General features: G+C 43.9%; 3 protein-coding genes across 3 annotated transcripts; all 3 read left to right on the forward strand.

Moving 5' to 3' along the window:
- The first annotated feature begins 3,525 nt into the window (after positions 1 to 3,525).
- KRTAP17-1 (keratin associated protein 17-1) lies at positions 3,526 to 4,287 on the forward strand. The gene has a single exon (XM_020916409.2). It carries the CDS (start codon positions 3,558 to 3,560, stop codon positions 3,882 to 3,884), a length of 327 nt encoding a protein of 108 aa, XP_020772068.1. The 5' UTR covers positions 3,526 to 3,557; the 3' UTR covers positions 3,885 to 4,287.
- A 6,994-nt stretch (positions 4,288 to 11,281) lies between these two features.
- Positions 11,282 to 13,781, forward strand: KRTAP16-1 (keratin associated protein 16-1). Its single transcript, XM_020916413.2, has one exon. It carries the CDS (start codon positions 11,316 to 11,318, stop codon positions 13,389 to 13,391), a length of 2,076 nt encoding a protein of 691 aa, XP_020772072.2. The 5' UTR covers positions 11,282 to 11,315; the 3' UTR covers positions 13,392 to 13,781.
- Positions 13,782 to 19,528: 5,747 nt separating this feature from the next.
- On the forward strand, positions 19,529 to 20,515 carry KRTAP29-1 (keratin associated like protein 29-1). Its single transcript, XM_020916410.2, has one exon. The coding sequence runs from the start codon at positions 19,529 to 19,531 to the stop codon at positions 20,513 to 20,515; it is 987 nt and encodes a 328-aa protein (XP_020772069.2).
- Positions 20,516 to 21,973: the final 1,458 nt, after the last annotated feature.

Below are 21,973 nucleotides of genomic sequence, written 5' to 3' on the forward strand. Positions count from 1 at the left end.
GCAGTCCATGGGGTCGCAAAGAATCAGACACTACTGAGTGGGTAATGTACACACATATGAAAAAAAAACTAAGAAAACTAGGAGAAAATAAAGTTAATAATTGTATATTTTGGAGATAAGGAAGAACTTTCAAAGCATAAAACAGTAGAAAGGAAAAGACTGACAGTGTGCCTATGTAAAAAGAAAATTTGGTGCACAAAAGAACCATAGAATTAAAAAGAAATGATGGCCTTGGACTAATTTTACAACATGTGTGAGTGACAGAAAGGAAAATTGTATACTTAGCATAAAATAAGCTCTTATAAATATGCTAGGAAAGATTAGTAGCTTAATCAGAAAACTGGCATGAGCAGATAATTTCTTAAAGAAGAAAAAGTTATTTATTAAAGAAATGCAGTGACAAATAAGTACAAAAATATAGCAATGAGATTTCATGGTTGGTCTATCAAATTGACACAGAGACTAAAAAAACAGCTGGCATTGGTGAATGTACTGTGAAATGGGTGCAAATGGAGACAGTTTTTCAGAAAATAAATAATTTTTAAAATATATATTAGTAGTCATCATATTATTAACATGCTGAAGATTTAGTAATTTTATTTCTAGGAATTTACTATAGAAAGATAATAGGAAAATGCATAAAGACTCACTTTTTTTTTCCATTTATTTTTATTAGTTGGAGGCTAATTACTTTACATCATTACAGTAGTTTTTGTCATACATTGAAATGAATTAGCCATGGATTTACATGTATTCCCCATCCCGGTCCCCCCTCCCACCTCCCTCTCCACCCGATCCCTTTGGGTCTTCCCAGTGCACCAGGCCCGAGCACTTGTCTCATGCACCCAACCTGGGCTGGTGATCTGTTTCTCCCTAGATAACATACATGTTTCAATGCTGTTCTCTTGAAACATTCCACCCTCGCCTTCTCCCAGAGTCCACAAGTCTGTTCTATACATCTGAGTCTCTTTTTCTGTTTTGCATATAGGGTTATCATTACCATCTTTCTAAAGTCCATATATATGTGTTAGTATACTGTAATGGTCTTTATCTTTCTGGCTTACTTCGCTCTGTATAATGGGCTCCAGTTTCATCCATCTCATTAGAACTGATTCAAATGAATTCTTTTTAATGGCTGAGTAATATTCCATGGTGTATATGTACCACAGCTTCCTCATCCATTCGTCTGCTGATGGGCATCTGGGTTGCTTCCATGTCCTGGCTATTATAAACAGTGCTGCGATGAACATTGGGGTGCACGTGTCTCTTTCAGATCTGGTTTCCTTGGTGTGTATGCCCAGAAGTGGGATTGCTGGGTCATATGGCAGTTCTATTTCCAGCTTTTTAAGAAATCTCCACACTGTTTTCCATAGTGGCTGTACTAATTTGCATTCCCACCAACAGTGTAAGAGGGTTCCCTTTTCTCCACACCCTCTCCAGCATTTATTGCTTGTAGACTTTTGGATAGCAGCCATCCTGACTGGCGTATAATGGTACCTCATTGTGGTTTTGATTTGCATTTCTCTGATAATGAGTGATGTTGAGCATCTTTTCATGTGTTTGTTAGCCATCTGTATGTCTTCCTTGGAGAAATGTCTGTTGAGTTCTTTGGCCCATTTTTTGATTGGGTCATTTATTTTTCTGGAGTTGAGCTGGAGGAGTTGCTTGTATATTTTTGAGATTAATCCTTTGTCTGTTGCTTCGTTTGCTATTATTTTCTCCCAATCTGAGGGCTGTCGCATAAAGACTCACATTTAAGGAAATTCACCTCAGTGTTTTGCTTTTAACATTGGACAGTTGTAAATAGCTTAGATATTCAACAATAGGGAAGGTTTATATCAACTTGAAGATGTAAATTCTCAAATTTTCATAATACTTAATAATCTACATACTCATGAGCATTTTCACAGGTTAAGCACAATCTTCAGTGTAAAATCAATTAACACAGTATGATTTCAATTTTTAAAAAATATATGTTAGGAGGAAACCTTGAGGTATTCACTTTTTCTTATCTTTCTTCTGAAATTTCTTTCAACACTGCTCGTTCCTCTTTACTTGGGCATCAGTGGAGCAGGGTTCTTACTGTGTGAATGCAGAGAGAAAGACTCAAGTCAATGCTTAGCTTATGCAATTCAAAATAGACTTTCGGAGGTGGACTAAATTGGGTAGTCAGACAGAGAAGATCTTGGGCCTCCTGAATGGGGTGGTGGGTGCAGAATTCATGCAAAACAGGGAGAACTCGAATACATCAGCTATGCCATCAGAGGGAGGATTGTGGCTGAGAAAAAGAGAGGACCATGTACCTTTTTGAGGATGTCCACCATGAGCCAGTTGCCACACAGAATCTTCAGGCACCAGACTGCCTTTATCATTCCAAGAGGATGACAAGGTACCAAAGCCCAAAATGGAGACAGGAATTTTGACTCATCTCAGAATTTAACACATGGACCAGAATCCTCTGTGGATTCTAGTCACTTTCTAAAGGAATTGTATTGCTTGAGATGATACTCTTAATGTTTTGTGGGCTAATCTCTCATTCTGCTAGATAGTCGATAAAGTTGGAGCTCTTAAATGTGCAACACTTTCATTTTAATGGAATGTTTTGGATAGTCAATGATCTGCTTCCTTTTTCCCTCCTTCCTCTTTCCCCTGCCCCATCCCTGCTTCTTTTCCTTCCTTCCTCCCTTCCTCTCTCTCCCCACCTCTTCCTCCTCCTCCATCTTCACCACCATCATCATCACCGCCACCACCACCTGCTTCTATCAAGGAAAGGGCTGGGGCAAGAGGGTTGCAGGCTCTGACCACTGCTTTTCTAGCCCATTTAGAGAGAAGAAGAGTGAATGTTCAGTTCAGCGAGAATGTGGCTCCCAACCTCTTACAGTTTTATGATGAGTGTCTCTCCATTTCATAGGGAAGTCATGACTGGTGACTGATGCTCACTCACCAAGCCTAAACAAACCTGTGGCACATGCCACATACCACACACAGACAAATATTTGCCTTGGTCACACGGACCAGGATGAGGGTGCCCTTTGTACCTGGGAGGAGCCACATGACAGACCACCCTACCAGCCTCTGCCTAGGGCAGAAAAGCAGAGGACATCCAACTTTCAGTTCTGGTTTTCCAGGACCAGCATCCATGACAAGAAGGTTCATTGCTAGCTTACCTCTAGAGCCGATGCGGAAGGGTAGCACCCGTTTCAGAACCAGAGTCTGGAGCCGGCTTCCCTTCCTCTCTCCAACCTGGGCTAATGACAGCTGGCCCCTGCTTGGCATGATCACAGGTCTTTTCCAAGATGTATTTTTACCCTTTGGACAAACAGCAGTTGGGACGAGTGGGGCTATTTTATGAGTTGAGGCACTCGGGGCTGGAAAATAAACAGGCAGCTAATGAGACGTTCTTATGAGAACTGGCATAAATAATAACAAAGACAACATCCTGTCCCTCGTGCCAACACCCTCCAGGAGGGGATATAAAAGCTGCTGTCGGGTTGGCGACCATCAGACTTGGGGAACTCTGGTCGCGGTCCTGACCTGCGACCTGACCGGCGGGGACCATGGGGTGCTGCCCAGGGGAATGCTTCGGCTGCTGTGCTGAAGAGCAAGACTGCTGTGAAGTGTGCTGCTGCCAGCCGTCCTGCTGCGGCTGCTGCGGCTCCTGCTGCGGTTCCTGCTGTGGCTGTGGCTCGGGTTGCGGAGGCTGCGGGGGCAGCTGCTGCGGGTCCTCCTGCTGCGGATCTGGCTGCGGGGGCGGCGGGGGCTGCGGAGGCTGCGGAGGTTGCGGGAGCTGCTGCGGGAGCTGCTGTGGATCCAGTTGCTGCGGCCCCTCTGGGTGCTGCGGCCCCGTGTGCTGCCAGCCCACGCCTGTCTGCGAGACCAAATGAAGACCTTTCCTCCCGCCACTGAGGCAGCCCAATGGAGAACCTCCACCTGCTCCAGGTGGAGACCGCCTTGTGTCCAGGACCTTCCCTCCCCGCCCCACCGAGACGGTGTCCTGCCTCTCGTGTTAACCTGTAGCTGAAGGCTTGTTCTCCAAAGCCTGCCCTGGCTTTTCAAGGCGCTGAGAACAAGAGCCACATGCTGATGAGAAGTGAAACCTGGGTCCCACCCACAGTGGTACCCGAAGGTCAAAGGGTGAACCCCTGTGACTTTTTTTTTTTCTTTCATGAAGTTGAAAGAGCATCTTATTCAAGGTGGCTTTGGGACTGACCCCTCCTCCTTGGCTGGCTTTTCTGCTGCTTTGAGATGCGAAAATTTCTCTTCAGTTAACTTAATAAATTCAAGAGTGCTGGCATAACCAAAGTAGTTCTTCTGCCTCTTCCTTGGCTCCCTCTTGGGCACTGGGCCAGGAAAATTTATTCTGGCATTCACAATCAGGGTTTTGAAATGTGGCTTCTAGACCACCTGCATCAGAATCACCTGGGGGCTAGTTAAACATGGAGATTCTGGAGCTCTTTGAGACAAGCAGGATCAGAATCCACAGGGGTGTGGTCTGGCAATCTGTTTTTAACAAAACCCCAGATATATATTAAAGCTTCTAGGTACTGCGTGAGATTCACCTGGGAAGGATTTAAAAATTTGGGCCAGACGTTTGATCCTTTAGCTCTAGAGTGGGGGCCCTGGGACCTGCATTTTGAAAGCTTGCAGGTAACTGCTGATACCGGTCAAGTTTAACCTTGAGGGAGGGCACGTCTGCCTTCTGCAATATAGTTCTGCAGGTAGGCTTCTGGATTGGTTAGAACTTTCTCGCAAAGTTGGGAGAGGAGGCTTTGGTAAAACAAGCTTGGTTCTGAGTGGAAGGGATACCTGTGGCAAAACCTTATGAGCACAGTTTCTAAAGATGTTCTGAGAAGTCCAGTTTCTTCCTCCAGCCTCATGATTTGGCAAAGTCTCCTTTTCTGGGTTAGTTTTTCACACCCGGGATAGTGCTGTAATTCTTCTGCTCCAGTCCCAGGGATGAGAAGGGTGAGCGTACATCTGCTAGGTAGAACCAGGCTCAGGTGTGTGAGAGTCCAGTTGGAATATTAAAATTCAGAGGATAGTTAATTCAACTCTTTTTTGCTGAACATGATTTTAAACTACACGTGGAATAAAACAAATTCAGCTCTTTCCCTGGGAGAACATTTATTTTCATTCCCACAAAGCAGTTTCATTCAACAAACAAGTTTTCTGAATATAAGCAAAGTGATGATCCCTAAAAATATGAAAACATGCAGAAAAATATAAAGAAAGGATAATAGCTACCTGAATTATCACCATTTAGAGTTTATTACTGATATGTATCTTTCCAGACTCCTTCTAAACATGTTTAAAAATAAAGCTGGGATGATGCTGTTTTTACTTAAATTTTTTTCTTTCGTATTTATAAGCCAAATTTATTGAGATATAATATAATAAAGGACTCCCTTTTTTGAATGTACTGTTCAGTGAGATTTGACAATTATATATACTTAAATAACCACCACAGGATTCAAGATACAGAACTTTCCATCAACCCTCAAATGTCATAGTGTGCCTTTGCAGGGAATACTCCTCACTACCCACCCCAGCCTTAGGCAACCATCAGTCTGCTTTATAGCACTATAAACTTCATATTTCTATGTGTGTCTGCTTGTTGCTCAGTTATCCAAATCTTTGTGACCTAATGGACTGTAGCCCACCAGGCTCCTCTGTCCGTTGGATTTCCCAGGAAAGAATATTGGAGTGGGTTGCCATTTCCTTTTCCAGGAGATCTTCCTGACCCAGGGATTGATCCCATGGCTCCTGCATTGCAGGCGGATTTTTTTTTTTTTTTTTTTTACCACTGAGCCACCAGGGAAGCCCAAACTAAATTAAAACTATTCATCTACTGATGGGCATTTGAGTTGCTACCTTTTTTTTTTTTTTTTTTTGGCTACTATGAATAAAATTGCAGGGAACATTCATGTAGACATTTTGATGTGAACATTCACATTTATTTTGCATGAATACCAAAGAGTTGGACTGCTGAATAAATACTAAGTGAATGTTTAACTTTATAAGAAACTACCAAGCTGTTTTTGCAAAGTGGCTATACCATTTTCTATTCCCACCAACAATGTCTAGAAGATCCAGTTGCTTCATGTCTTTGCTAAAATTTGATATTGTCGTTAAAAAAAAACATTTTTAGCCATTCTAGCAAGTGTATGGTGGAAGCTCACTGTGTTTCTTTCCTTTGAAGTTTCATTCAAAAACCCAGCTGGATTAGTAGCATCTTGCATTTGGAGAGAATTCAAGATTTGGCTCTTCTCTAGTTGAATTTCAGACCTTATTATTTAGGTCATTTTGGATCTGGCTGGAATCAGCATCCTAAAAACTGGCTCTTTAACCTCCAAGACAGAGTCACAGCTGAGCAGCAGTGTGTCAATGGGACCAAGTTGCCAAGAGTTCATTGAATGTTGAGTGGCTGATTGTTCCCTTGTTCGTGGCCATGGTCTCCCAGATGGGTGAGTAGAGGGTAGTAATTTCTCTGAGTTACTGATAATTGCCCTTTATAGTTGTTCACAGAGTTCTTCATTCATTCATTCAATAAATATTAATTGTGACCTGCCTATGTATCAAACATGGCTCTGGGTGCTGGATGTGTGCATGCGTGTGTGTTCAGTTGCTTCAGTCATGTCCGACTCTTTGCAACACTATGACTGTATCCCACCAGCCTCCTCTGTCTATGGGATTATCCAGGCAAGAATACTGGAGTGGGTTTCCATGCCCTCCTTCAGGATATCTTCCCGTCCCAGGGATTGAACCTGTGTCTGCCTGCATCTCTTTCATTGCAAGTGAATTCTTTACCCACTGAGCCACCTGGGAAGCCCAGGTGCTGGATATACATTAGCAAATAAACAAAATCCTTTACATTCTCGTGCTTGGATAACATCAAAGAGGAAAAGAGCTATTAAAAAGGACAAGGTAGAAATGTACTAGATAGTTAAAAGAGTGGTTTAAATCAGTTAGCAGGGAAAAATTCCTTAGAGAGATGATATTCCAGCCAAACAGATGATGCTATATGTTTCTCTGCTAAGAGTCTATAAAGGATTTGTTGGGAGCAGGGCTATCTCCATCTGGAATTTCATTGCTGACTTAGCTGAGGAGAAGGTGAATGGAGAGAATTGGAAAGGTGGGGACCAGGATCTTGGGAATGCCTCTTCTGCCTTACCATCTGCAAAGCTGTCCAAAAGTCTTCTTTCCTTACTGCCTGAGAGCCACATCTCAAACAATGGCACTTCCTATTTCTAATCTTCCATTTTCAACCACTAAGTTCTGTAGATTCTTCCTCTTATTGCTGTAGTCCCAAGGTACTGCTCAGTTCAGGTTGATAACATGAAAGTTTTGGGTAATTGCCCCAGATCCATGGAATTCCCTAGTAGCTCAGTTGGTAAAGAATCTGCCTGCACTGCAGGAGACCTGGGTTCAATCCCTGAGTTGGGAAGATCCCCTGGAGAAGGAAATGGAAACCCATTTCAGTATTCTTGCCTGGAAAATCCCATGGACAGAGGAGCCTGGTGGGCTACAGTTCACGGGGTCACAAGAGTTGTACATGACTTAGTGACTAAAACACTCCGGATCCATCCATAATTACCTCCTTACCTTCAGGCTTGCCTTCCTTCACCAATCCTTTCTCCAGGGACAGAGAGACCTTCTGAAGGTCAAACCTGGTCAAGTTACTCCATTGCTTAAAATTCCCAGGTGTCAGTATAAAACCCAAATTCTGATTATGGTTCACAAGGTCTTTCATGAGTGCTCAGTAACCATTCTAGTCTGGTCACTGTCCTAGTCTGTCCACTTGTACTTTTCATCCTGGCTATTGAACCATTTGTTGCTCACCAAATGTATCATGCTCTTGCCTTTGTTTTCCATAGCAGATTCTTTCCCTACCTTTACCATCCCATTTTCAGCCTTATTCCTTGAGGATTCAATTTGGTCATCCTATTACTTGAGAAATCTTCCCTAACTTCTCCCAAAAGCATGTTTGTATTTCTCCTGGATGTCCCCTGTAACTCTTTGTGTATCCATGTACTACTGCACTTAAACATATATTTTCCCATAATTACTTATGTATATATCTGTCTTTCTTCTAAACTTGGACTCCTTGTGGAGGGAATTGAAAGTCATTTTTTTTTGTATCCCTCATATAGAACCCAATGATGATTGAGTTGAATGGATGAGTAAAAGAGAAATCTGTAGTCTGAATGGCTACATTAATGAATGAAGGAAGGGATGATGAATGGTTGCCATAATAGTCCAACTTTTCCAAAGGAGAGCCTGCCTTATGCATTGATATTGAAAGAATGTGGTGGAAACAATGCAGGTCCTTCATTCAGCAAGGGTGTCAGGCCTTGGTGTTTAGAAGCCTAGGTTTCATTTTTTACCTTGTGTCTGTCTCAAGTGGTAGCACTGACAAAATGCTTTGAGAAAGCATTTGTATTCTTTGTTTTTGTTCACTATGTCTTCTCAAAAGACCTCTTGTCTTCCCTCTTTACATTTCAGAGGAGTTGTTTTAGTAGTTGCTAAAATCATCAAAGGCAAGAAGGATTCTGGAGGGCTACTGAATGCTTGAGGTGGGGGCGGGTGGAAGGAAAGGAGGGAGGAGAAGCAGAGAGGTAGGTCAAGTGCTTTCCAGGGATAGGGAGAGCCACTGTTCTAGAGGAGAGCTGCTCACAAAACAGGATGGAGGACAGCATTGTGGGCTGAGCCTGTGACATGTGGCTCCTGAGAAAGGTTGTCCAACAGGATGGTGAAGAGGAAGAGAGAAGCCCTAGATTAGTGGGCAAGCTGAGTGTGATCTTTAGCAAGTGAGAAACCTTCTAACTCCCTTTCTTTTCCTTCACCTATAATCAGGGGGATGGGGATGGAGATGAATCCTTGCCTCATGGGATTTCTGATGGTTTTAAATGATATCTTCATTGTGAAGTGTAGCATTTATTTTATTTTTTTAATAAATTTATTCATTTTAATTGGAAGCTAATTACTTTACAATATTGTAGTGGTTTTGCCATACATTGACATGAATCAGCCATGGGTACATGTGTTCCCCATCCTGAACCCCCCTCCCACTTCCCTCCCCATCCCATCCCTCTGGGTCATCCCAGTGCATCAGCCCCGAGCACCCTGTCCCATGCATCGAACCTGGACTGGCGATTAATTTCACATATGATAATATACATATTTCAATGCCTTTCTCCCAAATCTTCCCACCCTTGCCCTCTCCCACAGAGTCCAAAAGACTGTTCTATACATCTGTGTCTTTTTTGCTGTCTTGCATATAGGGTTATCGTTACTATCATTCTAAATTCCATATATATGCATTAGTATACTGTATTGATGTTTTTCTTTCTGGCTTACTTCACTCTGCATAATAGGCTCCAGTTTCATCCACTTCATTAAAACTGATTCAAATGTATTCTTTTCAATGGCTGAGTAATAGTCCATTGTGTATATGTACCACAACTTCCTTATCCATTTGACTGCTGATGGACATCTAAGTTGCTTCCATGTCCTGGCTATTGTAAACAGTGCTGCAATGAACCCTGGGGTACACATGTCTCTTTCAGTTCTGGTTTCCTTGGTGTGTATGCCAAGCAGTGGTATTGCTAGGTTGTATGGCAGTTCTATTTCTAGTTTTTTAAGGAATCTCCACACTGTTCTCCATAGTGGCTGTACTAGTTTGCATTCCTACCAACAGTGTAAGAGGGTTCCCTTTTCTCCACACCCTCTCCAGCATTTATTGCTTGTAGACTTTTGGATAGCAGCCATTCTGACTGGTGTGAAATGGTACCTCACTGTGGTTTTGATTTGCATTTCTCTGATAATGAGTGATGTTGAGCATCTTTTCATGTGTTTGTTAGCCATCTGTATGTCTTCTTTGGAGAAATGTCTGTTTAGTACTTTGGCCCACTTTTTGATTTTTTTTTTCATTTATTTTTCTGGAATTGAGCTGCAGGAGTTGCTTGCATATTTTTGAGATTAATCTTTTGTCAGTTGCTTCATTACTATTATTTTCTCCCATTCTGAAGGCTGTCTTTTCACCTTGCTTATAGTTTCCTTCGTTGTGCAAAAGCTTTTAAGTTTAATTAGGTCCCATTTGTTTATTTTTGCTTTTATTTCCATTACTCTGGGAAGTGGGTCATAGAGGATCCTGCTGTGATTTATGTCAGAGAGTGTTTTGCCTATGTTTTCCTCTAGGAGTTTTATAGTTTCTGGTCTTACATTTAGATCTTTAATCCATTTTGAATTTATTTTTGTGTATGGTGTTAGAAAGCGTTCTAGTTTCATTCTTTTACAAGCAGTTAACCAGTTTTCCCAGCACCATTTGTTAAAGAGATTGTCTTTTCTCCATTGTATATTCTTGCTTCCTTTGTCAGAGATAAGGTGTCCATAGGTGTGTGGATTTATCGCTGGGCTTTCTATTTTGTTCCATTGATTTATATTTCTGTCTTTGTGCCAGTACCATACTGTCTTGATGACTGCAGCTTTGTAGTATAGCCTGAAGTCAGGCAGGTTGATTTCTCCAGTTCCATTCTTCTTTCTCAAGATTGCTTTGGCTATTCGAGGTTTTTTGTATTTCCACACAAATTGTGAAATTATTTGTTCTAGTTCTGTGAAAAATACCATTGGTAGCTTGATAGGGATTGCATTGAATCTATAGACTGCTTTGGGTAGTATACTCATTTTCACTATATTGATTCTTCCAATCCATCAGCATGGTATCTTTGAAGTACAGCCTTTAAAATGCAGCTCAGATATTCCTTCTCTCACAGAGCTCACCGCTGCTCCTCTCTGCTAATCCCTTTATGTCTATTGTTGAGTTTATTGTTGCATTGTAGTGAGTTTACTTCCATGCTTGCCCATCAGACAGTGAGATCCATGAGAGTGGGTGAGTAGGTCTTATTCATGTGGATACCCCTGTGTTCTGCCCAGGGCCTGGTGCAAAGGACTAGAAGATGGTTAAATTATAAGTTCCTTTCTTTTTCCTCTGTTCATGATGCTCAGAAATACAGATCATTCAAGCTTGGAGGCGATGATGCTTATTCCAAGATGACCTGTAGCTCCAAGGATTCCAAAGTTAGCAAGTCAATAAACAAACAGCTTCTTTATGGGTATGTAAACAGCTTCCAGATCAACAAATCTTGGCATAATAAGATGTTTCTCTGAAAACTGGCCCAAACAACAATAAGGAAAAGATGCAGGGGCTCAAAACAACACGTGCCAGTGTTGGGGGTATAAAAGTGAGGGCTCTGGAGAGCTGATCCAGTCAGGCAGCAACCTCTCAGCACTGGCAAGGGAGCAGAGGCACCTCCACCATGTCTGGAAACTGCTGTTCTAGGAAATGCCCCTCCGTGCCAGCCATCTCCCTTTGTTCCACTGAAGTGAGCTGCAGAGGGCCTGTTTGCTTGCCCAGTTCCTGCCGGAGCCAGACGTGGCAACTGGTGACTTGTCAAGATAGCTGCGGATCATCCAGCTGTGACCCACAATGCTGTCAGCCCTCCTGTTCTGTGAGCAGCTGTGCCCAGCCTTTGTGCTGTGAGACCACCATCTGTGAGCCTGCCTGTCCTGTAAGCAGCTGTGCCCAGCCTGTGAGCTGTGAGGCCACCATCTGTGAGCCTGCCTGTCCTGTAAGCAGCTGTGCCCAGCCTGTGTGCTACAAGGCCACCATCTGTGAGCCTTCCTGTCCTGTAAGCAGCTGTGCCCAGCCTGTGTGCTATGAAACCACCATCTGTGAGCCTGCCTGTCCTGTAAGCAGCTGTGCCCAGCCTGTGTACTGTGAGGCCACCGTCTGTGAGCCTGCCTGTCCCGTAAGCAGCTGTGCCCAGCCTGTGTGCTACAAGGCCACCATCTGTGAGCCTGCCTGTCCTGTAAGCAGCTGTGCCCAGCCTGTGTGCTGTGAGGCCACCATCTGTGAGCCCTCTTGCTCTGTGAGCAGCTGTGCCCAGCCTGTGAGCTACAAGGCCACCATCTGTGAGTCTGCCTATCCTGTGAGCAGCTGTGCCCAGCCTGTGTACTTCAAGGCCACCATCTGTGAGCCCTCTTGCTCTGTGAGCCGCTGTGGCCAGCCTGTGAGCTATAAGGCCACCATCTGTGAGCCTGCCTGTCCTGTGAGCAGCTGTGCCCAGCCTGTGAGCTGTGAGGCCACCATCTGTGAGCCCTCTTGCTCCGTGAGTAGCTGTGCCCAGCCTGTGAGCTACAAGGCCACCATCGGTGAGCCTGCCTGTCCTGTGAGCAGCTGTGCCCAGCCTGTGAGCTGTGAGGCCACCATCTGTGAGCCCTCTTGCTCCGTGAGCAGCTGTGCCCAGCCTGTGAGCTGTGAGGCCACCATCTGTGAGCCCTCTTGCTCCGTGAGCAGCTGTGCCCAGCCTGTGAGCTGTGAGGCCACCATCTGTGAGCCCTCTTGCTCCGTGAGCAGCTGTGCCCAGCCTGTGTGCTGTGAGGTCCCTCCCTGCCAACGAGTCCTCTGTGTACCCACTTCCTGCCAGCCCATCCTCTGCCAGCCAGTGATCTGTGAGCCTAGTTGCTACCAGCCTGTGTCCTCCGGTGTCAGATGCTGTCCATCTATCTGCTCTGTGGCCAATAGCTGCCAGTCTGCCTGCTGTGACTCCAGTCCTTGTGAGCCATCCTGCTCAGAGTCCAGCATCTGCCAGCCAGCCACACGTGTTTCTCTGGTCTGTGAGCCCATCTGCATCCGTCCAGTCTGCTGTGTTTCAAGCCCTTGTGAGCCACCTTGTGTCTCCAGCACTTGCCAAGAGCCCTCCTGCTGTGTCTCCAGCATCTGCCAACCCACCTGCTCTGAGCCCAGCCCCTGCTTACCAAGTGTCTGTGTGTCCAGGCCATGTCAACCTACCTGCTACGTAGTCAAGCGCAGTCGGTCCATCTCCTGTGAGCCCGTTTCCTGCCCGCCTCCATCCTGCCGACCTCTCTCCTGCCGCCCAGGGTCTTCTGCATCTGCCGTCTGCCAGCCAACTTGCTCGCGAACTTTCTACATACCCAGCTCTTGCAAACAACCTTGTACTACTTCAATCTCCTACCGCCCGATTTGCCGCCCAATCTGCTCTGGACCCATCACCTATAGGCAGCCATATTTGACATCACTCTCCTACCGCCCGGCCTGCTATCGCCCATATTACTCCATCCTGCGTCGTCCAGCCTGCGTCACTTCTATCCCTTACCGCCCGGTCTGCTCCCGCTTGCCTTGTGCTGACTCCTGCAAACGGGATTGCAAAAAGTCCACTTCCAGCCAACCGGATTGTGCTGACTCAACTCCCTGCAAGACGGAGGTCTCAGAGGCCAGTCCCTGCCAGCCCACTGAGGCCAAGCCCACCAGTCCCACCACCCACGAGGCTGCAGTCAGTCAGCCTGCTGCCACCAAGCCTACCAACTACTGAACCGGCCCTGGCCAACCAATTCCTGCAACGCATGCCTCCGGCTAGATAAAAAATTTGTCTGCTTTCCCCAAAGCTCATTCTGACTTAAAATCTTTTTCTTTCTGGCATCACTTGCCAGATGGCTTATACTTCAAAGAACTCATCAGAAATGTCAGTCTCCTAATGGCCCAAATGATGATCTTCTGGGCACGAGATGGGGCCATTCTGGGTTCCTTTCTGCTACTGCCATTGAGCTGAGAAAATCTGTTTTGCGGTATCATCTCAAGTCTCTTTCCTGGAATAAATATTTTTCTGTCCTCATGCATGTGCTCCCTTGCTGTGTGGGCTCCTCTTCCTTGGAGACCTCTTCCATGACATAAAGATATTTAACTGTCCAATAAACATGGTTAAAGTTGAAGTAACAAACTCTTCTCATTTATGTCTTGTTCACGTCATATTCTAGTCAGCTGACTTGCTTCATCTTTGAGAGCAGCTTTATTCATCTATTCATCCGTCTGTCCATCCATCCATCCATCCATCCATCCATCCATCCATCCCTCCATCCAAGAACCTTTGCTAGATAGCTGTTAGGTGCCAGGGACTGAGATGAGTTCTGGGAATGAAAAGATAGAAGCTTCAGTCTACTCTCAGGAAGCTTATTCTCTAATGGGGAGATAGGCAAAGAGGCAATTACTTCATTCCACTGTGCTAAGTCCTGGGGTAGAGGCAAGCATTCAGTACTGTGAACCCAGCAGGGCATGGGGAGAAACAGGGAATTACTCTTGGGACAGATAATACTGAAGCTGAATCTTTTAGCACAAGTAGGAATTAACCAGAATTAACTAGGAGGGAAGAGCTTCCTAGGCAGAGAAAACATATACAAATGAATTGAGCTTGTAAGCATACTACTCATTAAGCAAAGTGTGGGCAGAGGTGTGCTTAGAAGAGGAGTGAACTCTGAGGTCAGATAAGTAAGCAGTGACCTGCTCTCATCAGGCCTTGTGTGCTAGACAGAGTCATCTGAGTTTGGTGCAGGGCTGATGAGAAGGTATTGAGGGATCATAGGCAGGGCAGTGATATGAGGACTACTGGGTTTTGGAATGTCCCTCTGGCCTTGGTGTGGAGACCTGAATGGTGAAACATGGACTTGGTATAGGGAAAATAAGGGGGAAACCAAGGGCTTTGGGGTCCACAATAGGATGAAAACAAGTGGGGAGGTCATACTTACAATAAAGAAAGTAATCTATCTTGTGCAAGAGCTTTGATATGTTATCTCAGTCTCTATAGTACACACTTTTGTAGACTCCATATGTGTGCTCTTTCAATCTGCAAGGACAGAGTCTCTTTAAAGTAGTCTCTTTAAACCCCTTGTACTTAGTGCATGGGTCAAAGGTCTATCCCTTGTCCTCAAGGTGCAGCTTGGGCTATCCTAATCACAAGAGGAGATAGCTCAGTGCTTCTCAACTTTGGTATCATTTACATTTTGGGCTGGATAATTCTTTGTTGTGGGGACTGTTCTTTGTATTGTAAGATATTAAGCAGTATCCCTGGCTTCACCAACGAGATGCTAGTGGCATCCCCTGAGTGTGATGACCAAAAATGGTTCCAGACATTGGCAAAAACTGTCCATCTCCAGAGTGAAGGGGCAAAAATATCCCCTCTTTGAGAGCCACTGGGTTATACAAGGACAGAGGGAGAAACTCAAAAGTGAAACTTACCCTGCACTTTGGTATTCAAGTTACTGTCTCATTCGACCATTGGGATCTATCTTTATCTCCTTCCAGAGTCAAGAGATGAGTTGGCCAGATTTTTAAATCTCTGTGCCTAACACAGATCCAGTGTTTCATGTAAATCATAGAAATTCTGTGAGGTAAGATTTCTTTTCCCCTATTTTATAGGTGAAGAATATGAAGGACAAGCCATCCAAATGCCTGTTAACGCAGATAAGAAAATTGTGGCATATTCATTCACACAATAGAATATCATGCTGTAGTGAGAACAACTGGACAAAGGCTACATGCAACAAAATGAGTGAACCTTAGCACTGTAATGTTGATTGATAAAAAAAGCTCTTGAGGCCATGTTGTATGTTATGCTTAGTCACTCAGTCATGTCCAACTCTTTGCGACCCCATAGACTGTAGCTCACCAGGCTCCTCTGTCCATGGGGATTCTCCAGGAAAGAATACTGGAGTGGCCATGCCCTCCTCCAGGGGATCTTCCCAACTCAGGGATCGAACCAGGGTTTCCTGCATTGCAGGTGGATTCTTTACCATCTAAGCTACCTGGGAAGCCCCTGCAGAGGCCATATGTATATGTATATTTAAAGTTCAATAACAATATACCCACAAATACATATATGTATACACACATATATACATATATTTACAAATATATACATTATAAAATATATTACATGTCTATATATATGATTTTATCTCAATCTATCTATTTACAAGGAAATGACAAACACAAAATTCAGGATATTCACAGCTGGTAAGTAACATAAACGATTAAAGTCCAGTTCTGTCCAAGCATGTGTTTTTAGTGCATCAGCATATTTCTTGATGTGACCACAACAGTCCTTTGTGATAGATGTCTTTAGTGCCTTGAACCATAGCAAAACCAAAGTTGTTTCTATTGAGAGCTTTTTTTCCCCTTCAGTTTACGCAGAAAAAACCGACAAAATTTTGAGGTAATTTAAAGTGTACACTGTGATGATTTGATATACATATATATTGTGGAAGGATTCCTCCCATCTAGCTAACACATTCATCACCTCACATATTTACCTTTTTTTTGGTGATAACCCTTAAGTTCTTTTGGCAAATTTCTATTATATGATGAGGAGTTATCAACTATAGTCTCCATGCTTTCCATTAGATCTTCAGAACTTATTCATCTTAGAGCTGAAAGTTTGTGCCCTTTTTGGAAACTATTGAGATGTTTCTTTAAGAAGAAGGGAGGCAAGAGCAGAATCAGAGAAAAATTGATGTAAAAATGGATTACTTTGAAACAGTAAATGTGGTATATATGGATATAGTGTATTACACTTTTTCAGATTGAAATTTTCATGCTTTCTCAAATATGTTCATGTTCTCATTTTGATTGACCTATTTGGTAAGACCAAAAGTATTTCCCCTTGACAGATGAGAGTTTTGGGATGTAGACTTTCAGGAATAAAACATAGGGTAGGGATCTCTGAAGTCTGCAAGATGCTAAAGTGAGTATCAATGAGATGGAGGGCAAAAGAAGTGACTGATGGCATAGCATGAAAAGTAATTGTTGAAGAAGCACATTTTTACGACAAGGGTGAGGATTTTTCAGGCATTGTGATCAGAAAACTTTACCATTGTTTTAAAGCAAGAATGAAGAGAAGCCATTTTGTAATGGGTACTTTGAAAATTGTGAGGCAGACTGTAATAATAAAAATAACCTGAGCAGTAGCCATGCAGTTGATTAACTCTCAGTATTTTGAACTAATGTGTAATGAGCTAACATGTCCAGCAGACCGAGTTTGCAGCACAGCTAGAAATCAAAACAAGCCCCATCTGCACCCCAAACCCACGATCTCTATTCCATCTTGTATCTTCAGCATGAACCACGCCAGGACAAGGATGAGTGTGGGATGCTGGAGGTGGTCAGTGATGCAGAGCCTGGACCAGCCCAAAGGAGCAGGGGAAAGTCACTCATGAATCTCTTTTGGATGAGGTTTTGTGATTTAACACAAAAGCCTCTTTGCAGAGATGTCCTTACATAACTTCTATTATTGTTTCATATTTACAGAATTGACATGCTGTTGACTCCATAGTATGAGTTTAATCTTTCTTAATGAAACATTTTGTAGTTCTAAATTTACAAATTGAAAGATTGTCTTTGGGCGTATTGATACCAGTTGGATCTAGCTGATGATTACAGTCACTGGAGTGGGTAAAGGATCCCCAGCATGGGGCCTAGACCACCTGTTCTTGAAACAGTGCAGCTGGTCAGCCTTCAGTCGTTATTTTAGAGTCTTCCTCTCCACCTCCAAAGTTGGGAAGTCTAAACAGGTGGTTAAGATCAAAGATTTGGGGATCAGCCCAACCTAGGTTTGAATCTTGTTTCTGCCCCTTATTACTGGCATAAGTTTGGGAACATGATTTAAATTCTCTGAGTTAGTTTTGCTACCTCTAACGTAATGGTGACAACTGTATCTGCTAAGTAGGATCACTGCAAAGATTCAATGAAAAATGCAGTCAAAAGCTTGGTACATAGTAAGTATGCTATTATGAATGAAAAATATTGCCAGCCATGTTAATAAACAAAGGATGTTGCAGCCATCAGACCACCACATTACAGCTGCCCTGATGTGCTGCAGCCAGCCCTAATAGTGCGTCCTGAGGAGACATGGGATACGGAGAACATAGCATACTGACCTCAGATAGCTGGGGTGCGTTTCAAAGGAAAGATTTCAATGAGCCCAGACTTTCCATCCTCCCATACATAGAAAAGCTCTAGTTTCATTAATTTGATATGTCTGATTTTTTAAAAATTAACAATAATGGTTTCATGTTCTGACTATCTGGCCTTTTGTTGCAAAAGATGCTATATATCCTGACTCCTCCCTTGCCTCTTTGGAACAGTTGCTCAGTGTTATCTGAAATGCTGTGTCCCGGATTTGAAGTCTTCAGAATGCTCACCAAATAAAACATAACTCTTAACTTTTAGGTTGTGCATTTATTTTTTCAGTCAACACTGTAAGTGGAAGCCATTACTATTGTTCTTATTATTAGTGGTACTAGTAAAGCCGAGTTTCAGGAAACCAAACAGGAAGATTCTAGAAAGAGGTGTGGACACTGAAGTATCCCTTGGGAGGCACGCCTTGATTTTCTGTTTGCCATCTCTACTATCATCCTCCCTCAGCTGGGTCAGGACTTCACTTCCTGATCGTCTAAATGGTGTGGAACTGCATTCCTGGTGGAAGAGTGGGCTGTGGCCTCTTGATGAGAGGTTAACCTGGGGAGAGCCCTGCTTCAGGGAGGCTGGAGAACAAGCTATAAAAGAGATAGCTTAGCTCAGAGCAGACACAGCAGCAAGGGACCCAAGCTTGGCTATGAAAACTCCCCAACTCAACAGATGAGATTTTTTTAAATTATAGTATAGTTCTTTTACTAAGTTGTGTTCGTTTCTGCCGTAGAGCAAAGCAAATCAGCCGCAGCTATGTCTATCTGTCCCCTCTTCCTTGGACTCCTTCCCATTTAGGTCACCGCAGAGCAGAGTGCAGTTCCCATGCTATACAGTTAGGTTCTTGTTAGTTATCCTATTTTATATGTAGCAGTGCATATATATCAATCCCAATCTCTCAATGCATCCCACCTATTCCTTCCCCATGTGGTATCCATATGTTTATTCTCTACATCTGCGTCTCTATTTCTGCTTTGCAAATAAGTTCACCTATACCATTTTCTGGGCTTCCCTGGTGGCTCAGGTGGTAAAGAATCCGCCTGCGATGCGGGAGACCTGGGTTTGATCCCTGGGTTGGGAAGATCCCCTGCAGGAGGGCATGGCAACCCACTCCAGTATTCTGGCCTGGAGAATCTCTGTGGACAGAGGAGCCTGGTGGGCTATAGTCCATGGAGTCACAAAGACTCGGACATGACTGAATGAATAAGTACATACCATTTTCTAGATTCCACATATGTGTGTTAATATACAATTTGTTTTTCTCTTTCTGACTTACTTCACTCTATAATGACAGTCTCTAAGTCCATCAATGTCTCTGCAAATGGCACAATTTAATTCCTTTTATGGCTGAGCAATATTCCACTATATATATGTACATCTTCTCTATCCATTCCTCTATTGATGGACATTTAGACTGCTTGCATGACCTGGCTATTGTAAATAGTGCTGCAATGAACACTGGGGTGCATGTTTCTTTTGAATTTTGGGGTTTTTCTCTGAACAGACAAATTCTTAAACTGGGAACAATGTCTCCCAGGCTCCTGAAGCCTGCTAATCAGATGTTTATATGCAAACGGATGGAAACAATAACAAGGAAAGATGCTCTGTTGTGCCAACACCCCTAGCAAAGGACTATAAAAGCCCTTATGTATTAGATGTCTTTCAAACTCAGGTATACTGAGGTTGCAGCCTCCTGAGAAGGTTAGCACGGGCACCATGGGGGACAGCTGTTGCCTTGGAGATGCCACTGCCATCCCAGCTGTGCCCACCACCTCCATATGCTCCAGCGGTGGCAGTTTCCAACATGGTATCTGTTTGCCTAGTTCCTGTCGGAGCAGAACATGGCAACTGGTTACATGCCAAGAAAACTGTCAGCCATGTGGCAGCGCCCCAGTTGGCTGTGAACCTGCTTCTTGCCAACCTACCTGCCTTCCAGCAACTTCTTGTGTGGGTTTTGTTTGCCAACCCATTTGCTCCTACACGGCCTGCTATGAGACTGGCACCGGTCAGTCTCCTGGACCAGTTAGCTCATGCCAGCCCTCCTGTTTGGAATCCACCGGCAGTTCGGTAAAGTGCTGTGAACCCGGCCCCTGCCAACAAAGCTCCTGCCAGGAACGTGTCTACACATCAGAGTCGTGCCAGGCAGCTTGTGACCAATCAGTCTGCTGTGATGCTGGGTCCTGTCAGCCAGCCTGCCCTGAGGTCACTTCCTGTCCTGAAACTTCTTGCCTACCAACTGTCTGTGCGGCTAGTCCGTGCCAGCCAACTTGCTGCCATGCAGGTTCATGTCAGCCCATTCGTGGTGAAGATCAGCCCTGCAAATCATTTTATTACCAACCGATCTGCTACCTGTTGAAGCCTTGCAGAATGGTTCCCTGTATACCGGTTTCCTGCCAGCTGTCTACTTGTGTGTTCAGTTTTTGCAGTCCTACATGCTGTGTGACCTCCCCTTGCCAGACACTTCACTACCAACCTGCACCATGCTTATCCTTCATCTGCCAGCCAGCGGCTAACAGACAGTCCCCTTGTTCTGTAAAGAACCCTTGCAAACCAGCTTCCTGTGGCACCGTGCTTTCTGGCCAATCAACTAGTGGTGAACCCACTTTCTGCAATCAAAGTGGCTGCAAATCCCCTTCCTGCCAGCCAGCTTGCTGTGTGACGGGTTTTGGCAAATCAGCCAGTGGTGGCTCCAGTTGCTTCTGACCAACTACCCCAAGTCTCTGCAAAGCTGGAACCTACTTGCCGACTTCCTGCCAACCCAGCTATGAGTCCAGCTTCTGCAAAGCAACATTTCATTGAGGGAGTACCTCCACTGAAGTCTGCTGCTTTCTACAAGTGCATAGTTGTGGTGCCTGACTCTGGGTGAGCACAAATGCTGCCTGCTTGCTAACTTTTCTCTGAGTTCAGTCCCACATTCCTTCCAGGTGCTGGTGAGGAAATTTATCCTGAGGTCCTTTCTAATCGAGGATAAACTTTCAGCAAGCATGGCCCGTGTTGTAGCTAGCCTTTCCTGGTGTTATCATTTCATTTCACTTCAGCAAAGCCTTTCCTCCCATTTTTCCCCCTCTTTGGATGCTGCCAAGTCTTTAAGGAGACTCTTTTGCTAACAACTGCTAATAAAAATGTGTCTGGTAAAGCATAATGAGTAAGACTCTCATATGCTTTTACTCCTTTCAATATATTACATGTACATTTCCTTCAGGTTCCATTTGAACACAATGACTTTGGGCCCTCCAAATCACTGTCTGCTTCGGTCTGCAAGGGTAGTTTGTGTCTAAGATTATCGGTGCTCAAGCTGGAAAGGAGCAAGGATAAACAACCTTGACACCACCAAGAGCTCTTTTGAGTTGGGTCATCTTAGTTTCCCCACAGTGAATAGATTGGGGAAGGCAAAAACAGAAATTGTCCAAGGAAGCCATAGATTAAAATAAATATGAGGTTTTGGCCATGGAAAATAATTAAGGGTTGAGTCACTTAAAACTGGTTTGACTTATCAGTGCACCTAATGGCAAATTTAAATGAAATTTAAAACTGTTTAGAAAATTTTAGTAGGTATTTGCTATGTTTTTGACATTTTAAGAGACAGTTTTAAAGACATAGTCTAAGGGAAATTTTGACTAAGTTTTGTTATTTCTAGCATGTAATTATTGAATTCAAACTCTTGTTCTTTGGATTGGTTTTCTTTGGGGAAAGTTTAGAGGAAGATTCATAGTATGTACTTGTAGCAGTGGCACAGAGCCCTTCCGAAAGGGGATCTGACCTCCCCGTTAAAGAAGCGGCTCTGGGTGTGCAAAACATTTTAAGAACCACCCCCCCCCAAAAAAAAAACTCTTACATAGATCATAAAGGGACATATAGGAGGATGTTCACTATGGCATTTGTGTGATGACATAAATTTTATTTTATTTTTTTTTTTCTATTTATTTTTATTAGTTGGAGGCTAATTACTTTACAATATTGTAGTGGTTTTTGCCATACATTGACATGAATCAGCCATGGATTTACATCCCGAACCCTGCCTCCCACCTCCCTCCCCATCCCATCCCTCTGGGTCTTCCCAGTGCACCAGCCCCGAGCACTAGTCTCATGCATATGTGATGACATAAGTTTTAAAGGAGAACAGAGTGGATAGGCAACATGTGGTGATTCCTTCCATGGGGT

Source organism: Odocoileus virginianus, chromosome 17, assembly GCF_023699985.2.
Source record: "Odocoileus virginianus isolate 20LAN1187 ecotype Illinois chromosome 17, Ovbor_1.2, whole genome shotgun sequence".
NCBI lineage: Eukaryota > Metazoa > Chordata > Mammalia > Artiodactyla > Cervidae > Odocoileus > Odocoileus virginianus.

Excerpts from the sequence above, each read along its gene's own strand:
- KRTAP17-1 (XM_020916409.2), top strand. The coding sequence starts at position 3,558 with ATGGGGTGCTGCCCAGGGGAATGCTTCGGCTGCTGTGCTGAAGAGCAA.
- KRTAP29-1 (XM_020916410.2), top strand. The coding sequence starts at position 19,529 with ATGGGGGACAGCTGTTGCCTTGGAGATGCCACTGCCATCCCAGCTGTG.
- KRTAP16-1 (XM_020916413.2), top strand. The coding sequence starts at position 11,316 with ATGTCTGGAAACTGCTGTTCTAGGAAATGCCCCTCCGTGCCAGCCATC.